The following is a 13902-nucleotide window of genomic DNA, read 5'->3' as shown; positions in this document are numbered from 1 at the left end:
CGAGGCTACGGACCAAGTGCTGGAAAATGGGATTAGGATAGATGCTCGAGGGCCAGCACAGACAAGATGGGCCGAAAGGCCTCTTTTTGTGCCGTAAAAGTCGATGACTCTATTTCCTTCTCATTTGCTAAAACTGCTCACTAATGCAGGATGATCCTGGATTGCAAAGATAACCCCCGGCTTTTTTTCCTCGGCTGTAAACCCCTCTCACTTGTCTCCTCCACCCATACCTCCAACAAGTGGAGGTAGGTGGTGAGAGAGTGATGTCAATGCACCACCACTCCATGTTTACATTGAGAAAACCACCTCCCTATGCTGATAATAGTGACGTAGACGATTCGACCATCGGGACAAGAGAGTTGTTTTTAGCATTTAAACCTGGAGAGTTAACAAATTGATGAATGAAGGAAGTATAAAATGCAAAAACCCCAATTTACTGTTGAATTCAGAGTCCCCGAATGAAGAAGCTTGGCACGGATGAAAGAGCCATTAGCACTTTGTGTTAATTCTTATTGAACTGCATCTAACAAAGACGTGTAAACTGCTGCTGGAAAGTTCAGTCTGGGAATCCAAGCCCAAGCACGGGTACAAAAGAGCTTCCACAGAGCTTAAGGTATTTTCATGTTATTTGAGATTTGTGCTAGTTTTAGATTTGCCTTGCAGCACATTGTACAAGACTTGCTTGTTTGGGAAACACAGCAGCAAACCAACAACTTGCACATAATACTTTCAGTCGAAACATGTCTCAAGATGCTTTATGAGAGGTCTAAGGAAATAAATGGCTGCTGATCCAGGAAGGGGAGGGATGAAGATTGGTGTCTGAAAATTTCGTCAGATGAGTTTTTGTAAAAGAAAAAAAGACTTGCACTTATATAATGTCTCTCATACCCTCAGGACCTTTTAAAGCGTTTTACAGCTGATGAACTACTTATGAAGTGTGGTCACTGTTGTAAACCTGCATATGGTAATGTCCTATAAATGGCAATGTGATCATGACTGGATCATCTGTTTTTCATGGTGTTAATTGAGGAATAAATAGTATCCAGAACAATATAGTGCATTAAAAAATGGCAATTAAGTATGCAGTTAGGAAAGGAGAGAGGCAGAGAGGTTTCACAGGGAATCCCAAACAGATTGAGTCTGGGAGGCTAGCATGGAGAGGGATGGAAGATAAACCTGGAGGTGACAAAGATGTACATAAGGGGCTCAGGGACTGAAGAGAGCGCAGAGATTGGTAAAGCTGTGGAAGTGTAGCACTGCTGCCTCACGGCGCAAAGGATCTGGGTTCGATCCCGGCACTGGGTCACTGTCTGTGTGGAGTTTGCACATTCTCCCCGTGTCTTCGTGGGTCTTACCCCACAACCCAAAAAGATGTGCAGGGTAGGTGAATTGGTCACGCCAAATTGCTCCTTAATTGGAAAAAAAGAATTGGGTACTCTAATTTAAAAAAAAGCTGTGGAAGTGAAAGGAAGCATTCTTCATAATGGAGAAAATAAAGAGTTAGGATTTTGACAGGGTTTTCCCTAATTGTGCAACGTAGAGGAGCAACATGTATGACTGTTTATCTAATTGTTTCTCCAAGATTTCCATTCATTTTATACCAATCACACTGGTCGATGAGGCCAACTCACCTGGAAATTCCACGCCGTGGTGTTTAAGACAAATGCGTTGGTGGGGGCAAGGGCGGGGGGGAGGAGAGCAGTGGTCAAGGGTTTGAGGAGGTGGCTCATTGTGCAAAGAAAGAAACCTAGTAAAATGAAAAAGTGTATTTAAGCCACTTTTTGAGTGTGTGAGAGCTGTAAGCTCCTGTGCTGGCCGCAACTTCCCTGCTACATTATTAATTTGGCATGTTAATCTTTGGTGCCGGTAGCAGGAGACGCCTGAGTTAAAAACCTGTGGTTGTAGCATGATATGAAAATGGCTTCATAAAACCTGTTGAAATAGATTATCAGAATGCAAGAACATGCAGTACAAGAGAGACTTAAGATGCATCATAATACTAGAAACACAAAATTACTAGGTATGTGCTTTCACATTCTTCCAACCAGCACAGCACAGGACGAGAGGGGGAGTCCTTCCTGCTAAGCTCAGGGCTTCCTACATATGGGATCAATATGTGAAATACAAAGTCAAACACTTGCAAATGGAGAAGCATTACGTTTTATTCATATTCTTCCCTGGCAGGCTGCATTTAAAGAGGGTCATCCTTTTGTTTTGGAGCCAGTTTGCCCATCCACATTCAGACAATTACTATTTACATGGCTTTCTTCTCAATTGTTTGCTTATGGAAAAGAGGGGGTGTGCGTTTACTCCATACAAAGAAAGAGGCCCTGACCACAGCTAATAACCAATAACCTCGCCTGATGTGATCATTAACCTTGCTAGAAAATGCAGCAGCTCTGTTCAGTGAGGGCTTGCCACTAGAGCGTGATTTGTGCCAGATACGGTTGGCAAAGTGAAGGCTTGTATTTTAACCAGTGCTGAGAAATTCTGTGTCCTGTCTGCTTCAGTTCAATCTCTCCAGGTGGAGCAATCAAAATGAGATTTAAGCACCTCTTCCAGATCATTCTTGTTGTATGTGCAAGTCTTCTGCTGATCAGTGGACAGAAAGCAGGTAAATGACTGGGTCCTACCCTTTTGTTAGCTGAACTTTCAGTCTGTGAGCTATTTGATACTGAGTATAAGATACTGTTAAGCTGTTATTGTATAATATAATGAATAGGTTTTGCAAGGTATGTTGTACTTGGCCCAGACCAAATCATTAGAAGCAATAAGGTTTGTTTGAGGAAAGAACCAGTGTCATAAAACAAATTTTCTAACAAGTTGCAGAGAAATATGTTACTTTTCACAAAACAAGATTCATTAAAAATAAAGAACCCTGATAAATCTCCATGTGCACGGTTTTCTTCCAGTTATGCTTTAAGACATGGAATTTTCTCGAGGTTCATTAACATTTAGTGCAGATCCAGAGTGCTCAAAAGCAACTAACATCTCTCTCGGAAAAAAACGTCAAATAATGAGAGAGGTTAATTGAATGAACAGCAAAAGTCAAGCCTTCAAACTAGCACAAAAGGAACTTAAAAAAATTCAAAGTGCAAGTTTAACAATGCTCTGTACTGACTGCATTCCTGAGTAAATTTTTCACATTCAATTTAATGTTAGATGGCAAACCACCAATTTTCTTCAATTCTTACTTTCAGGTAAAAGGTGGAGAAGGAAAATGCAAAGGCACAAGTGCTTGCAAAGAAGATGTATGCCTCTCCATTCGAGAGTTCCCTTCCCTTAAGGTTTGTTCAGAGTAAGGTCCATTTAATTGATTGCAGCTGAAAACAAACATTACAGCCTGACTAGAAATATTGTGGTGCTGTATTAAATAACTAATTCCATACTTTCAGGAGGCTGATTGTCATGTTGATATGGTTTGACTTGTTATTTGCACTTTGGGAGTTTCTGGTCTTTAATCACCGTTTTTTTTCCAATCTCCAATCATTTCCCATCTCCCCAAAGGAGCAGACTCATTAGTTGCTTTCACTCTGTCAGCAGAGTGTTCTGAATCACTGATTCCCAAAGTACAAACCAATGTAAACCTACACCCTACTGATGCTCATACGCATGTATTCTGTAGAACATTGGGAACAGTAACTAACCTGTTTCCAATATTGAATATCTAACATCTTAAGAATAATTTAAAGTTGCCTTTTATAAGGAATTGTGTGGGGTACTGGGGCTATTGTGGGCAGCACGGTAGCACAGTGGGTAGCACTGTTGCTTCACAGCACCAGGGGCCCAGGTTCGATTCCCAGCTTGGGTCACTGTCTGTGTGCAGTCTGCTCGTTCTCCCTGTGTCTGGGTTTCCTCCCGGTGCTCCAGTTTCTTCCCACAAGTCCCAAAAGATGTGCTGTTAGGTGAATTGGATATTCTAAATTCTCCCTCTGTGTACCCAAACAGGTGCCGGAATGTGGCGACTAGGGGCTTTTCACAGTAACTTCATTGCAGTGTTAATGTAAGCCTACTTGTGACAATAAAGATTATTATTATAATATTATTATTGGCTCCTGATAGGTGGAGCTGAGGTAAGCAGATTCATTAAGGCTATGAGACTGGGGGGGGAATTTTTTTTCCAACGTGATGCTCCCCATTTCCTCTTCAATGATGTGTGCTGGGCACCATTGTATAATACAGAATCCCCACAGTGTAAATGGCATGACCAGCTTCTCTGGAATACTTCTGAACAAGGTTTTGGAGATCAGGAGGATTCTGCAGTGGTCTGTTTCCAGCTGTTGGCACTGTTTCAGATAAATCAATCAAATGATCCTGGTCCAATGTCATCAAACTACAAATGCCCTCCAACATGAATACAAGCAGAGTATCCAGGCTTAAATTGTCAGTCAAATTAAAATTTGACCATCATGTGGGTTGGGGAAACTAATATGCTACAATGTACACGGTAGTTGAAGGCTTTGAGGATACCAATAAACGCTGTGTGACCTCTTTCCATGGTCACCCAGGTTTGCGCAAGGCTTCTGAAGGATGGCATGCAGTCGTTGAGGCCCTTCCTCACGGATCTAAGTGGATCTAAGATTAGATTATTATTATGTAGGAATGCAGCAAATGGAAGGACAACTGTGGTTGGTTGCACTCCTGTAAAGTAGAAGTGCCTTCACATTCACTATTAGTGAGACATCCATTCATTAGGCAATTTAAAACATTAAAACCTTATCGGTGGCACAGTGGTTAGTACTGCTGCCTTGCGGTGCTGAGGACATGGGTTCGATCCCAGAGCCTGGGTCACTGTCCGTGTGGAGTTTGCATATTCTCCCCTTGTCTGTGTGGGTCTCACCTCCACCACCCAAAGATTTAAAAAAATAAATTTAGAGCACCCAATTATTTTTTCCCAATTAAGGGGCAATTTAGTGTGGCCAATCCACCTACCCTGCACATTTTTGGGTTGTGGGGGCAAAACCCACACAGACACAGGGAGAATGTGCAAACTCCACATGGACAGTGACCCAGAGCAAATCAAACCTGGGACCTCGGCACTGTGAGGCAGCAGGGCTAACCCACTGCGCCACCATGCTGCCCTCCACAACCCAAAGATGTGTAAGGTAGGTAGATTGGCCACTGTAAATTGCCCCTTAATTCAAAAAAAAGAAATGGGCACTTTAAATTTTAAAAAAATCTTATCACCTACCTTATCGGTTGCTAAGTATGATAACAACTACTTAATTACATCACACTTAAACAACTAACCCTCCAGAATTGTTTTGCTGTTTCAATACAAACAGCAAACATAATGTCGTTTAAACTCAATAAATAGGTCTATATTGTGAATCATCAAATGAATTGAAATGGGTGTTTACATTTCATGCAGTCACTCAAAGGGACTGCAGTAAATGATGATACAGAAATGAGTTCATTCAATTTATCAAATTGCACAGTCAATTCACATGTTAAAGAGGCAACATGTGGAATGGAGCAGGAGAAGGAAACTCAAAATAATAAACATGAATTTTATGTTCACAATAGAATTAAAAGGTCAGTGTCAGTTTGGCTCAGTGTAACCACTCTTAAATCTGAGTCAGCGGTCTTACGTCTCACTCAAGAGAGAGCACATAATCTAGGTTTCAGTATTCAGTATTAAGGGAATGTTGCACTATAGGTGGTGACGTCTTTTGGACGAGCCGTTAAACCAAGGCTCCGTCTGTCGTCTTAGATGGATAGAAATGCCCTGTGGCAGTATTTCAAAGACGAGCACGGGTGTATTCCCTTGTGCCCTGACTTGAAATATTTATCCCTCAATCAACATCACTAAAAACAGATTATCTGCTCATTTATCTCATTGTTATTTGTCGGACTTTACAGTATGCAACGTTTCCTAGAGTCCAGCAGTGACTAATTTCAAAAGTATTTTATTGACTGTAAAAAGCTGTGGGATATCTTGGGGTCATGAAAGGCACTATTTAAATGAAGTTCTTTCTTAATAAGCTAATTACCCATGAAGAGGGAAAATAGCTCTGATTCGTACTTTCTTATCAAAGTACGACTCCAATAACCATTTATAAAGAATTTCCTCCACCCCAGGACTTTTAAACTCACTCTGAATGCCACTTTTCCCCACCCCTCCCCAAGGGCTGAGCAGGTTTAACAGTTATCAGAGACACATAAAGAAACATAGAAATTGTTGACACATAAAGAGGCTAGTGTTCCAACAAAATGCTCCTATAGTGTGCAAACTAACAGACATTACTCTATTTCTCATAATTCTTGCTTTCCCTGTCAAATACCAATCAACTCTCTTTTGAATTTGCTGATACTGTCTGCCTGCCCTGTCCTCCCATAAAGTCTATTCCTTATTTTTATCCATGCTGTGAGAAGTAACTCATTCTAAAGTGTCTGTCCACCCTCCTTTTTCTGAGCTTGTGTCCCTTTGTTGTAGAGCGCATGATTGTCAGAAGTATTCTTAGAGTTTGGATAATTTAAATAGCATAGAAAAATCGTCCCCCATATCATCTTGTCTCCAGCGTAATGCTTCCAGTTTCTGCAATGACTTCTCGTAGCTCAGTTACTCCTGGTGTATCCGTTCCAAGTGTCAGCATGTTGGCCCCCCCCAACCCCCCCCGGTGACGTTCACTCTCCCACGAAGAAGTCCACCGCCCCCCCCCCTCCCCACGCTGACGTTCACTCTCCCACGAAGAAGTCGATGAATGGTTGCCACCTTTGGGCGAACCCCAATACCGATCCCCTCAAGGCGAACTTGATTTTTTCCATACCCAGAAAACTTCACATGTCCGAAAGCCAAACGGTCTTCGGGGGTTTTGAGTCCCTCCATGCCAGCAGTGTTCGACGCTGGGCTATCAGGGAAGCAAAGGCCAGAACATCGGCCTCTTTCAACTCCTGGACTCCCGGGTCTTCCGAAAACCCAAAAATTGCCACCTCTGGACTCATCGTCACCCTTGTTTTCAGCACCCGGACATAACCCCCGTAAATCCCTCCCAGTACCCCCTAAGCTTAGGGCATGCCCAAAACATGTGAACGTGGTTCGCTGGTCCTCCATCTAGCGCACTTGTCCTCTACCCCAAAGAATTTGCTCATCCGAGCCACCGTCATGTGGGCCCGGTGAACGACCATAAACTGAATCAGGCTGAGCCTAGCACATGTTGCAGTTGAGTTTACCCTACTCAGCGCTTCCGCCCATACCCCGTCCTCCATCTCGCCGCCAAGCTCCTCCTCCCATTTGAGTTTTAGTTCCTCCATCTGGGACTCTTCCCCCTTCATGAGGACTTTGTAAATATCCGAGACTCTATCCTCTCCTGCTTCTCCTCTAGAGACTATTCTGTCCTGGATCCCTATTGGCGGGAGGCGTGGGAAGGATGGGACCTGTCTGCGTGCAAAGTCCCGCACCTGTAAGTACCTAACGTCATTTCCCCTTTCCAGCCCAGCTTTCTCCTCCAACTCCCTCAAACTTGCAACGTTCCCCTCCAGGAACATATTGCCCACCCTCCTCACCCCCGCCCGCCGCCATGTTCTAAACCCTCCATCCATGTTCCCGGGGGCGAATCCATGGTTATCACAAATTGGAGCCCAGACCGACGCACCCGCCTCCCCTGCATGCTTTCTCCACTGGCCCCAAATCCGCAGGGCCGCCCCCACTACCGGGCTGGTGGAGTACCTGGCCGGCGCAAGCGGTAGGGGAGCCGTGACCAGGGCTGCCAAACTGGTGCCCCTGCACAAAGCCGCCTCCACCCGCTCCCAGATATACCCGTACCCACCATTCACTTCCTTATCATGGCTATGTTAGCCGCCCAGTAGAAGTTGATCAGATTCGGCAATGCCAGACCCCCCTCGCTGCGGCTCCTTTCAAGCACCGCCTTCCTCACCCGCGGCGATTTTCCCTCCCAGACAAAGCTCATGATGATTTTGCCGATCCTTTTGAAGAAGGACCGTGGGATAAAGATCGGGAGGCACTGGAAGATGAACAGGAATCTAGGGAGGATTGTCATCTTTACCGTCTGCACCCTCCCCGCAAGTGACATCGGGAGTGCATCCCATCTCTGAAACTCCCTCTTCATTTGTTCCACCACTCTAGTCAAATTTAACTTATGCAACCTGCCCCAGTCTCGTGCCACCTGTATCCCCAAGTACCGGAAACTTTCCTCAACCAGCCTAAATGGCAGCTCCTTCAGTCTATTCTCCTGGCCCCTTGCCTGCACCACAAACATCTCACTCTTGGCCATATTTAATATGTACCATGAGAACCGGCCGAACTTCCTCAATGTTTCCAGTATATTTTTCATCCCGGCCAGTGGGTCCGACACGTACAGGAGCAGGTCATCCGCATAGAGAGAGACCCTGTGCTCCACCCCCCCCCCCCCCACCCCCCCCACCCCCCCCCCCCCCCCCCCCCCCCCCGAGTCATTCCCTTCCACCCCTTTGCAGCTCTCAGCGCAATCGCCAATGGTTCTATGGCCAGTGCGAACAGCAACGGGGAGAGTGGGCATCCCTGTCTGGTCACGCGATGTAGTCTGAAGTAATCTGACATTATCGTGTTCGTCCTTATGCTAGCTTTTGGGGCCTGGTACAATAGTCTGACCCAATTAACCAGTCCCTCCCTGAACCCAAACCGTTCGAGTACCTCCCACAAATAGTCCCACTCCACCCGGTCGAAGGCCTTCTCAGCGTCCATTGCCACCATTACCTCCACCTCCTTGCCTGTCAGGGGCATTATAATCACATTAAGCAATCTTCTCAAGTCAGCTGTCAACTGCCTGCCTTTCACAAACCCTGTTTGGTCGTCCCCAATCGCCTCCGGTACGAAGTTCTCAATTCTAATCGCCAGGACCTTGGCCAGGAGCTTGGCGTCCACATTGATCAGGGAGATTGGCCTGTATGACCCGCAGCATTCCGAGTCATTGTCCCACTTTAATATCAGCGAGATGGTGGCTTGCGACATCGTCGGAGGCAGGGTCCCTCTGTCCCTCACCTCATTAAAAACCCTTGTCAGGGCCGGTCCCGCTATCTCCGAGAACTTTTTGTAAAACTCTACTGGGTATCCATCCGGTCCCGGGGCTTTCCCTGACTGCATGGCCTTTAGGCCGCCCAGTACCTCCTCCACTCTAATCGGGGCCCCCAGCCCGTCCACTAGTCCACCGCCTACTTTTGGGAAGGTTAGTCCGTCCAGGAACCGTTTCATCTCCTCCAGCTCCTCCGGGGGTTCTGAAGTGTAAAGCTTACTATAAAAGTCCCGAAATATCTTATTCAGTCCAGACGGGTCCTCCATTCTGCTACCCTTCCCGGCCACCATTCTACTTATTTCCCTGGCCGCCTCCCTCTTCCTGAGTTGCTGCGCTAGCAATCTGCTGGCCTTCTCCCCATGCTCATACACCACTCCCCTTGCCTTCCTAAGTTGTTCCACGGCCCTACTCGTGGATAGCACCCCCAGTTCCGCCTGCAGTCTCCGTCTCTCCCTGAGTAGGTCCTCCCCCGGGGACCCTGCATGCTCCTTGTTTATCCGGTGAACCTCCTGAACCAATCTATCCATTTCTGCTCTGTCCGCCCTATCCCTGTGAGCCCGAATTGAGATCAGCTCCCCCCTCACTACTGCCTTCAGCGTCTCCCACAGGATCGCTGCTGAAACCTCCCCTGTATCGTTCACCTGCAAGTAATTTTGTATACACTTCCGCAGTCTCTCACATATCCCCTCCTCCGACAACAGTCCTACATCTAACTTCCATTGCGGGCGTTGGTCATTCGCCCCACCGACTTGCAGGTCCACCCAATGTGGGGCATGGTCCGAGATAGTGATTGCCAAGTATTCCGTATTCTTTTTTTTTAACAAACAATTTTATTGAGGTATTATTTGACATTGTAAACAGTTACAGATAACAGAAATGTGCAAACATCAATATAAAACCAATACTTCAATCAAACCATACTGCACATGCCCGCTCCTCTCCCCTAGACACTACTTGCCTATTTATCCCTCCTACTCTATTCTAATCTCCCCCCCCCCCCACCCCCCGCTGACGTTCACTCTCCCGCGAAGAAGTCGATGAATGGTTGCCACCTTCGGGCGAACCCCAGTACAGATCCCCTCAAGGCGAACTTGATGTTTTCCATACCCAGAAAACTTGACATGTCCGAAAGCCATAGTTCGGTCTTCGGGGGTTTTGAGTCCCTCCATGCCAGCAGTATTCGCCGCCGGGCTATTAGGGAAGCAAAGGCCAGAACATCTGCCTCTTTCTCCCCCTGGACTCCCGGGTCTTCCGAAACCCCAAAAATTGCCACCCCTAGACTCATCACCACCCTTGTTTTCAGCACGCGGGACATGACCCCCCCAAATCCCTCCCAGTGCCCCCTAAGCTTAGGATATGCCCAAAACATGTGAACATGGTTCGCTGGTCCTCCCGTGCATCTAGTGCACTTGTCCTCTACCCCAAAGAATTTGCTCATCCGAGCTACAATCATGTGGGCCCGGTGAACGACCTTAAATTGAATCAGGCTGAGCCTGGCACATGTTGCGGTTGAGTTTACCCTACTCAGGGCTTCCGCCCACAGCCCGTCCTCCATCTCCCCGCCAAACTCCTGCTCCCATTTGAGTTTCAGTTCCTCCATCTGGGACTCTTCCCCCTTCATGAGCACCTTGTAGATATCCGAGACTCTACCCTCTCCTCCTTCTCCTCTAGAGACTTTTCTGTCCTGGATCCCTATTGGCGGGAGGCGTGGGAAGGATGGGACCTGTCTGCGTACAAAGTCCCGCATCTGTAAGTATCTAATGCCATTTCCCCATACCAGCCCAAATTTCTCCTCCAAGCCCCTCAAACTCGCAAAGCTCCCCCCTGTCCAAATCTCCACCCCTTTACAAAACTGGGCCCACCCAAGATAACCGCCCCTCCATCCTCCTCCAAGTGCAACCGAAATGCCAACTGTGTCACCAATCCACTTCCACTCCTCCTCCTCCACTCCTACCCCTCCCCCCAGCCCCCTTCCCTCTTCCCCCACTCTGGCTAACTACCGCAGTCCCCACCCCCATTCTTCTTCCGTTCATTATCATCTGCTGGTAGCATGGCTACTCACATCTGGAGGCCGAGACATCCCCCCAGTTCCACTTGCACCACCCCATCCCCTCCTTCACCTCTCTCAATGTCCCGTTCCCGTTAAAATGAAATATATGACACCAAAGACGCCCCATACACATAATTATCCCCTAGAACCGCATTTGCATAAATACAGCAAATCATATACTGTACAAAGGGTACAAGTACAAAAAGGCACAACAGTGTACAAAAGGTAGAAAAGGTACACAAAATACAAGATATGAATAATCTTTATTAGTGTCACAAGTAGGCTTACATTAACACTGCAATGAAGTTACTGGCCCCCAGTCGCCGCACTCCAGCGTCTGTTCGGGTACACTGAGGGTACAAAAGGTACAAAAAGCACAGATTTCTTCCGGGGATACACACAGTACAAAATTCTGTACTCAGCCCTCCCACAACCTGTACTCCTTAATTAAGTCATTTGCCTCCTCCAGGTCAATAAATTATATTCTCGGCCCTAAAAAGTTACCCAAAGTTTTGACCAGGTAGAGCACCCCAAACTGAACCTCGTGCCGAAAAAACGCTGCCTCATCAAATCCTGCCCGTCTCTTGGCCAGGTCGGCACCAATGTCCTGGTATATCTCAATCTAATTGCCTTCCCAGCTGCAGTCATGACTCGATGTGGCCCACCTCAGGATCTTTTCTTTGTCCTGAAACTTGTGCAAACGCACAATCACCTCCCCGCGGTAGCTCCCCAGCCCTTGGCTTCTGCCTCAAGGACCTGTGGGTATGGTCCACCTGGGGGCCTTGTTGAAAACCCTCTCTTCACCAACTTCGCAAGCATGTTCACGACATAGCCCATGGCACTCGTTCCCTCCATGCCCTCCGGCAGGCCAACAATGCAAAGACTTTGCCGCCAAGACCGATTGTCTTGGTCATCCACCCTCGCACACTGCACCTTAAAGACATCCCCCAGGATCACTATCTCTGCCTCCAACAACACAATATGCTCACTCTGGGTCGTTCAGCGTCTTTTCCACCTCCTGGATCGTTGTCCTCTTGCGCCTCCAAGCGCTTCTCCACCCGGTGCAATGTCCCACGAAGAGATGCTACTGCCCTCAGTCGCACTCGACCAGTCTCCCTACATCTCCTTTTGTTGCTGCTGAATTTCCTGCAACCCTGGGCTAGGGCTCTCACCGACTTTAACAGGGTTTGATACCCTGTAGACATTCCAATCTGGAATGACAGTCACCTTCCACTCTCCTCACACTTTATCCATCAAAATCCCCCATTATTCCTATAAAAATGACCGATGGTCCAGGCAGGAACCACCTCGTGTGCGACCGATCAAATCTCGGCCACCACTGGAAGTCAAAACCACATCTTAAAAATAAACCAATTCCTCAAGAAAGGGCAGTGGAGAAAAATGACATTGGTTAAAAGAATATATAATCCAATGATTATTTAAATATTAAAGCTGGCCTGTACGAGGATTTGGTATGGAACATACATTGTAGCTGAGGGATAATGTAGTTTAGTGCCAAAATCCTCTTATCATTTATTGGCATTGAGAGTTACCAGTGAGCCAAAGTGAAGGTGTGCAGCAATTTATAGAATCAGTTATAATATCCTAATTTTGTCTTCTTCTAAAAATATAGATTTTGTGAAACACAAGAAGTGACTGGAGGAACTAGACCATCTGCGACAGCAACATCCTCTCTACGTTTTGAGGGTGGGTGGGGGGGGGGGGGGGAAAGAGCAAAGAACTGATTACTTTAATGATCTCAGATTGGAAAGATCATGCATATTTAATTGGTGAGCACATAATCACTGAAGACTTGGATGAATGCACCATTTTCATTTTCCAGTGGAAATGCAAAATGCATGGATATGGATGGCTGACTTCAAGAAGTGTTTGGCAGGACTTGTAAAAACTATACTTTCCAGATAAACATTACTATTCCTTAGAGAAAAATGACTAAAGTTTGCACGTCACTATAATTCAACCAGTCAAATGCATCATTCAATACTTTAACCCTGAAAGTACATGGTTTAGCAAACCACATTCTACTTAAAGGAAACTGCATCATGTTATTGTGAAATAAACTTATTTTATGAACTATATCTCAATGGTATTGAAATATTTAAACAACTGTGATTGAAAAGGGGGGGGGGGCGGAGGACGGTGTGATATCAGGGAAGGATAGTTACTGAGACATGTAGTTTAATTGTCAAATATAAGGAATCCATCGTCTCGGAAAATCATCTTTAAACATTTTTAGTTAGAAGCAAGCACTAGATCCAGATGTACCATTACAGGGCATTGGATGCATATGACAATGAGAAAGGACTTGCATTTATATAGTGCCTTCTACACCTCCATAAGGAACTTTGGGGAATCCTGAGCTTGTGAAAGGCACTACATCAATGTAACACTTTCTTTGTAATGGTCTGAACTGTATGATGTATGTACATGGAACCATGCCAAAGATTTTGTAGGAAGTGTGTGTAGCTACAAATGAATTTTTTAAGCAAGTCAGATTGAATTGTACTGATATACGTTGTAACAGATATCAAAGAAGTTAAGGATTTTGCCATCAATAACTCCATTCTGTCTCCATCTCATTTCCCTCCTCCACTCATCTAACCTTTCGCCAAAAATTCAACAGTACATTAATTGGCATTTTTCGGATCACACAACATCCATCCTTATAATGTCGGTTCCGCGTGCTGTTGAAGACTGAACTGTGTTGGCAGAATTACAACAGCTAACCACTGTGCTACTGTGCTGCCAAAGAGATCCCCCCTCATTCTTCTAAACTTAGCGAATACAATCTTAACCGACTCATTTTCTCCTCATACCTCA

At 46.0% G+C, this 13902-nt stretch overlaps 1 protein-coding gene across 1 annotated transcript; it reads left to right on the top strand.

Moving 5' to 3' along the window:
- Positions 1–2393: 2393 nt before the first annotated feature.
- apela (apelin receptor early endogenous ligand) lies at positions 2394–12780 on the top strand. Its single transcript, XM_072495946.1, has 3 exons — positions 2394–2614; positions 3201–3287; positions 12695–12780. The coding sequence occupies exons 1-2, from the start codon at positions 2539–2541 to the stop codon at positions 3284–3286; spliced, it is 162 nt and encodes a 53-aa protein (XP_072352047.1). The 5' UTR covers positions 2394–2538; the 3' UTR covers position 3287; positions 12695–12780.
- The last annotated feature ends 1122 nt before the right edge of the window (positions 12781–13902 follow it).

The sequence above is a fragment of the Scyliorhinus torazame genome, chromosome 3, assembly GCF_047496885.1.
Source record: "Scyliorhinus torazame isolate Kashiwa2021f chromosome 3, sScyTor2.1, whole genome shotgun sequence".
NCBI lineage: Eukaryota > Metazoa > Chordata > Chondrichthyes > Carcharhiniformes > Scyliorhinidae > Scyliorhinus > Scyliorhinus torazame.
This window is presented reverse-complemented; position numbering and strand designations above follow the sequence as displayed.